At 31.3% G+C, this 8,193-nt stretch overlaps 1 protein-coding gene across 1 annotated transcript; it reads left to right on the forward strand.

Moving 5' to 3' along the window:
* The first annotated feature begins 1,635 nt into the window (after window positions 1-1,635).
* LOC131501933 (deoxyuridine 5'-triphosphate nucleotidohydrolase-like) lies at window positions 1,636-2,201 on the forward strand. Its single transcript, XM_058712435.1, has one exon. The coding sequence runs from the start codon at window positions 1,663-1,665 to the stop codon at window positions 2,152-2,154; it is 492 nt and encodes a 163-aa protein (XP_058568418.1). The 5' UTR covers window positions 1,636-1,662; the 3' UTR covers window positions 2,155-2,201.
* The last annotated feature ends 5,992 nt before the right edge of the window (window positions 2,202-8,193 follow it).

Here is an 8,193-nt window from a genome sequence, read left to right on the forward strand (position 1 = left end):
AAGTTATGTGAGTATGCAATGGGATCAGGAAGTAGGATGGCATAGATGACCTATATAAAGGGGGTAGTTGGCCCAGAAGTAAGCAAACGGGCAGAGAATCTTTATCAACCTCCAACCTTGGCTGGTGTTTTTTTTTTTTTTTTTTTTTTTTTTGGTCACAACTTTGTACATGGTCTCTTAACAGAAAAGACACCAGATATCTATTATTTTGGGCCATACAGAGTGAAGCTGCTCTACTATCTGTAAGATTACGGTGTGGAAATGAGATGCTTTAAGTTTTCTACAAGAATTATGTTTGGGTGCTGCCACATAAAAGCCTAACAGTAAATAATTAAGACAGGGCTTAAGTTTATGTGTCCAGTTATGACTTCCCAACACCAAAAATTCAGTTTGAAGAGTAAGAAATATGCTTTTGTATATATGACACAAAGAAACTTGTTTAAATTTTATTTTTGTCTGAATGATATTTTGATTCTGTAAGCCTAAGTCTTGATTTAAGTTAAAAAAGTAAAAATAAAAAACACTGGAGTGAGACCCAAGATATATGGGTTGTAATCCTGTCTTTTTCAGTGACCTTGAATTACTTCCCCTTAACATTATCTATAAAATGGGCATAGGAAGAAACTATCTAAAATAATTTTATATATATATATATATATATATATATATATATACAATGATAAACAGAAATAGGGTTTCTGTTATATTTATATATATATATATATATATATATATATATATATATATATATAAAAGAACAAAGCATCAGTGAACTGCAGGACTACTTCAAGTAGCCATAAATGAATGTAATTAGATTCCCTGAAGAAGATAAGGGATGGAGGATACAGAAAAATATTTAAAGAAATAATGGGTGAAACTTTTCAAAAAATGATGAAAACTGTAATAGCTCATTTCCCACAAGTTTAACCAACCCAAAATACAGATATAAAAAGAAACCACACCAAAGCATATCATAATCAAATTGCTTAAAACCAGTGGTATAAAAATCTTAAAAGCAGCCAGAGAATAAAGACAGATCACATGCAGAATAAGAAAGAAAGTTTGACACCACAAATAAAAATAAAAAAAGCTTGACATGAGATTTTTTCCAATCAGAAGCAATGTAAGTGAGAAGACAAAGGAAAACGTTTAAAATACTCAAAGAAAAATACTGTCATCTAGAATTCTTCACACAGCAAAAATACATATTAAAAACAAAGGTGAAATAGACACTTTCAGATATATAAAAGCAGAAAGAATTCAGAGTAAGCAGACCTGCCTCTAAGAAATGTTAAAGTATATCTTTTCAACTGAGTATTTACAGTGTCAGATGGAAACCTGGGTTTACATAAAAGAACACATATATAAAAATATTTTCATCTAATTATCTAAACCAGCTTTTAATGACCATGACAACAAAAATCATCTCAGATTGCATAAACATATGTGTGATCTCCTTAGCAATCATAAAATCAAAAACCACTTCTTTGAGTATCATGTTACATATACATTAAATTAGGCCAAACACTAGAATACATAATGATAATGGTTTGAAACTGTTAGAGTAATTAATTGAAACTTGACCTTCGAACTGATATTACTTTTAAAAAATATAATGCAAGGAGTCCACTTGTTCCCTCTTTTCTCTCGTTCTACTCTGCCATGCCCTGCTCTGAAGCGACACCCACCATCTCCCCCCGAAAGCGGGGTCCGCCTGCGGAGGACGCCATGCGGCTACGCTTTGTCCGGCTCTCTGAGCACGCCACCGCCCCGAGTAAGGGGTCCGCGCGGGCCTCGGGCTACGACCTGTACAGTGCCTATGATTATACAGTACCACCTATGGAAAAAGCCCTTGTGAAAACGGACATTCAGATAGCTCTTTCTTCTGGGTGCTATGGAAGAGTAGCTCCCCGTTCTGGCTTGGTTGCGAAACACTTCATAGATGTAAGATCTGGCGTCATAGATGAAGATTATAGAGGAAATGTGGGTGTTGTGCTATTTAATTTTGGCAAAGAAAAGTTTGAAGTCAAAAAGGGTGATCGAATTGCACAGCTCATTTGTGAATGGATTTTTGATCCAGAAATAGAGGAAGTTCAGGTTTTGGATGACACTGAAAGGGGTTCAGGAGGTTTTGGTTCTACTGGGAAGAATTAAAACTTATGCCAAGAATAGAAAATGAGAAAACATACTTTTCTTAAAAATAAAGAGTCTTTGCTTAAAAAAAATAAAAATAAAAATAAAAAAATAAAAAAACATAATGCAATAATTATGTAGAAACATATAAATGTTCTTACTCTTTCACCTGATAGCTATCATCCTATAAATTTAGGCAAAGAATGTAAGCCAATGAAAAAATATATATAAATGCACGAATTTGCTCATTTTAGTACTATTTAAAACAATGTCCAATAATACATGTAGTAGATTATGATATACCTCCTGGATAAAATATCAGTTATTCATTAAACCTATAATTAGCAAGAGTGTTTAGCAAACATGGAAAATTCTTACAAGGTTCATTGATTGAAACATATAAAATTAAACTTTTCCTATAATCACAACTATATAAAAATGATATTTGTGGATAAGGATGTAAGAAAGCAAGAAAAAATGGAAATTTGAATTGTCAGAATAACAGTGGGTTTGAGGTGGGTTATTTTTCTTGCTTTTTTATTAATGTTGTTTTGATTTTTTTATATTCAAAATAAAAGTAGTAAAACTGTCCCCAGGTTTTCATAAGAAATAATGAGATAATGATTACTCATGAAAGTCCTTGTATATTTGCTAAAGGTATATTCTGCAATTTTAAACGGATATACTTTATTTATTTAAAGTTATTTAAATATAATCCTCATGTAATTAAATTAATAAAAAGGTATTATCTGGAGAATTGTATTAGTGGTATTCAAACTATTATTCTGTATTTTGCAGAACAAACGTAAAAAAATAAAAGATGAGATAAGCAGGTGATCTCTGGGATGATAAATAGAACATCTCTAAAAATCTGCTGTTCTATAAAGCCATTTAAAGCACTAGCAAAATTGTAAAAATCAATATTTTTTTTTAGAATTCTATTACTAAACAAAGCTTTGCAGCAACCCAAGGAGAATTTTTTCAATAAAAGAACAATCCAGAAAAAGAGGAGAGATGAAAGAACAAATATTTTTTGAAGAAATAATTACCAAATCTTCTCAAATTTGATTAAAAGAATTAAATTATACATCCAAGAAATTCAACAAAGTCTAAGTTGGACAAAGAGATCCACACCTATGTATGTAATAGTCAAACTGCCAAATGACAGAGAAAAGAAAGCAGCAAGAGAAAAATTACTAATCACATACAAATAATTCTCAAATATTTAATAGCTGATTTCTGTTCAGAAAACTTGGAGGCCAAAAGAAAGTAGTATGACATATTTAATGAACTTAAAGGAAAAGGAAAAGACTGGCAGTGAAAAACTCTATATCCCACAAAACTATCCTTCAAAACATCAAGAAAAAATTTAAACATTCCCAGATAAACAAACAAACAAACAAAGAATTATAGAGACCTATCTTACAAGAAACACTGGAAAAAAATAATGTTTAAAACAGTTTAGTTTAAAAGGGTTGGAAGCATATCGAATATGGCCCTGAACATGATGCCATTAAATTAGAAATATATAGGAAAAGATATTTGGGGAATTCACAAATATGTGGAAATTAAACAACACACTTCTCAATAACCAATTGTCCTAATAAGAAATCACAAAGGAAATTAGAAAATACTTTGAAATGCATGAGATAGAAAACACAAATACCAAAACATACAAGATGTAGGTAAAACAGTGCTTAGCAGGAAATTTATACTCTCAAATATTTTAAAATAAAGCATAAATTAAGCCATTTCAAGATATACCAGAACACAGAAAAATGTTACTAGAAGATCTATGAGAATTGCTAAAGATAGTCTTTCAGGCAGGAAAGACAGGACACTAGACAGAAACTCAAACCCGTATGGAAAAATAAAGGGCACTGATAAAGGTAACTACGTAGACCAATAGGAAGAGTATAAAATAAATTTCATTTGTAACTTTATTCTTCTATGTTTTTAAAAAGACATTACCATTAAATAATAAACAACAAGATGTGTTAATAGTCTATTTAAAAGCTTAATGTGTATGATAATAATAGCATAAAAGGAAGGATGGGGGAATGGAGGTGTATTGGAGCAAAGTTTTTAAATAAAATGTCAAAATAAAATTAATTCAATGCAAACTAGATTGCTTCAAGCTAAGAATTTAACCAGGGAAACCACTAAGAAAATAACTCAAAACTTAATTGAAAACTTAAAATCTGCAAAGGAAATTGAAAATCACGTTTCCTAAATTTCCTTAATCATAATAATCATCTGGAATATTTGTAAAAATAAAAATGTCTGTATTCACTGGCTTATTCAAGGCCCACTCTATTCATTAGTAGAATTAATCTCCAGCACTCCCAAGTGATTCTTATCATAGAAATGTGGTTTTAAAAACACTACTGCACAAAATCAGTTACTTTAAATTTTTATTAATTATTGAAAAATTAATGATGACCTTACTCATTTGTACCTTGGCCCACAGATTCTGAGTTTGGGAGATAATTGTGAAATGATTGTTTTCCAAATAAATATGCTATCTTTTGTTTGGATAAATAAATAAATAAATAAATATCAATTAATTAATTGAAAAATAAAATGGTACACTACAAAATACCTGTTTAATCAAAAAGAAGTCAGCAACAGAAAAATAGAACAAAAAAGAAATAAAACATATAGAATATAAATAATAGAATGACAGATATAAAGCCAACACTGTCAGTAATTACATGAAATTTTAATGAATTTAACACACCAATATAAAAGTGAGAATGGCAGAATGGATTTTTAAAACACCACACAACCATAAAAAAATAAAAACAGCATACAACTATAGGCTGTTTATAAGACACAGTTTAGATTTATAGTTGAAAGTAAAAGGTTGGGAAAAGTTATACCATGCAAACAGTAACAAAAAGAAAGCTGGAGTGGCTATACTAATAATATAAAATAAGCTTTAACACAAAAATTAGTTTTTAAATGTCTATGTATTTTTGAGAGACAGAGAGAGAGAGATTGAGCATGAGCAGAGGAGGGGCAAAGAGGGAGACAGGAGACAGAGAATCTAAAGCATGCCCTGCACTCCCAGCACAGAGTCCAACACGGGGCTAAAACTCAGGAGCCACAAGATTATGACCTGAGACAAATGAAGAGTCAGATGCTTAACTGACTGAGTCACCTGGGCACCCCCAAAATTATTATATATAGTAAAAAACATATTGTAATTATAAGGGAAAGGAGTTCCTCAGAAAGATATAACAATTGTAAGCATAGGTGTGACTAACAACATAGTCTCAGATTGCATGAAGCAAAAACAGACACACTGAAGATAGAAATAGATAATTCACCAGCAGGAGTTAGAGAATTATATATCTCGCTTTCAATAATAGGATACAATAACTAATCAGAGAATTATAAGAAAATTGAAGATTTGATTAGCACTATATTCAAGCTAGACTTAATGTATAGAATATTTAAAACAAACAAATATAATACAAAATATTTCCAGACACACATGAAACATTATTAATGATATACTATATGAAGGACCATACAAATATATTCAATAAAATTAAAGTTATTGAAATTATAAAAGTGTCCAATCACACTGAAATGATATTAGAAATCATTAATAAAAGAGAACTTGAACAACTGCACAAATATGAGGAAATTAAACAACACAGTCCAAATAACAAATGGGTCCAAGAGGAAATCACAAGGGAAATAAGAAAACACCTTGAGAAATGAAAACAAAGCTACACAACAATCTTTTGGAATAAAGCTAAAGCAATGGTCAGAGGCAAATTTATAGCTGAAAATGCCTATATTAAAAAAGAAAATTGATATCAAATAAAAAACCTATCATCTCACATAAAGAAACTATTAAAAGAAGAACAAACTAAATGCAGAGCAAGCAAGATAAAAGTAATACATATTATAGTGGAGATAATAAAGAAGGGGCGCCTGGATGGCTCAATTTGTTAAGTATCCGACTCGATTTTGACTCAAGTCATGATTTCATGGTTCATGAATTCATGCCCTTCATCGGGCTCCCTCTCCCTCTCCTGCTGGCACACGTAATCTCTCTCTCAAAATAAATAAACTCAAAATAAAATGAAGAACAGAGAAATAATGGAAAAAATCAGCAAAACTATAAGTTGCCTTTAAAAAATCAACAAAATTGACAGATCTTGAGCTAGACTGATTATAAAAAAAAGATGAGATTCAACTTATCAAAATCAGGAATGAAAGAGAAGACATTATTACCAACCTTAAAAAAATAAGAAAATACTATGGATACTATAATATGCGAAAAATTAGATAAATTAAATGAATGAACAAATACCTAGGGACATAAAAATTACTGAGCTAACAAATGAAGATATAGAAAATCTGAATAAATATTTAACAAGTTAAGATATTCATTAAGAAAAAAACGATATGCATTAAGTAAATCAAAATAGATCACAAACAAAAGCCTGACCCAGATGACTTCACTGGTGAATACTACCAAAAATTCAATTAATACAAATCTATTACATTTACAAAAAAATGAAACATCTTCTAACTTTCTATGTGAGGCTAGTATTACCCTGATATCAAAACCAGGAAACACAAGAAAAAAAGACAACAGACCCACATCTCTTATTAAAATAGATGCAAAATTCTTCAACAAAATACTAAGAAACTGGATAGAACCACTTATTAATATGCCTACTCACTAATGCCATTAGGAATGAAAAGTTGATTCGATATATGAAAGCCAAACAATATTGCACACCATATTAAGATAATAAGGGAGTAATTATCCCAATAGAGAAAATAAATTTTACAGGATAAAAAAATTTGTTCTTAGGAATAGAAGGGAAGTTTCTAATCTTGATAAAGTATACCTAGACTATTTTGAATATCTGGAAATTTGTTCATAGGAATGGAAGGGAAGTTTCTCATCTTGATAAAGTATATCTAGACTATTTTGAATATCTGGAAATTATGAAATTGGAAAGTACAATAACTGAAATGAAAAACTCAATAAACAGACTCAACATCAGATTTGAATGAAGGAAGAATGAGTAAATTTAAAGACAGGTTAATTGAGATTATTCAGTTTGAGGAAGAGAGAAAAAAGAAGAAAACTAAACAGAATCTTAGAAACCCATAGGACACCATCAAAACATCAACATACATGTATTGGAATTCTCATAAGGAGAGTAATAAATGGAGGATATAGAAATCTTCCCAAATTTATTGATGTACACATCCAAGTAGTTTAAAAAAATGTCTAGTGGGATAAAATCAAAGAGATGTACAACTAGACACATAATAGTCAAGCTACCAAAATGCAAGAATTCTTGAAAGCAGTTAAACAGAAGTGACTCATCACATGCAAAAGATCTTCAGAAAGAATAGCAGCTGATTTCTCATCAGAAACCATAGAGATCAGAAGACATTAGAATGACATATTTACTTAAAAAATGTCAATATAGAATTCTGGGGACACCTGGATGACTCGGTTGAGTGTCTGACACTTGATTTCAGCTAGGGTCATGATCCCACAGTCGTTGAATCAAGACCTGTGTTGGACTTCAGGCTGTGCGTGAAAGCCAGCCTAAAATTTTCTCTCTCCCTCTGCTTCTCTTCCTCACTCACACTCTATTTCTCTAAACAAACAAACAAATAACTCGACAATGGAAAAAAAATAATTCTATACCCCCAAAACTATCCTTCAAAAATGAAAAATAAAAAGTCAACTGGGCAGCTGGGTGGCTCAGTTGGTTAAGCATCCAACTTTTGATTTCAGCTCAGGTCATGATCTCATGGTGCATGAGATTGAGCTCTACATTGGGCTTCACACTGACAGCATAGAGTCTGCTTGAGATTTTCTTTCACTCTCTCTCTCTGCCCCTCCCCTACTCTCTCTCTCTCTCTCTCTCTCTCTCAAAATAAACTTTAAAACAAAGAAGTCAACCAAGATGGCAAAATAGGAGGCACCTGAGCCCGCCTCCCACAAATACACCAAATGCACCATTACATACTGAAAAGAGATCCAAAATTAGCTCAGTGGCTCATACACAC

Source organism: Neofelis nebulosa, chromosome X (assembly GCF_028018385.1).
Source record: "Neofelis nebulosa isolate mNeoNeb1 chromosome X, mNeoNeb1.pri, whole genome shotgun sequence".
Lineage (NCBI taxonomy): Eukaryota > Metazoa > Chordata > Mammalia > Carnivora > Felidae > Neofelis > Neofelis nebulosa.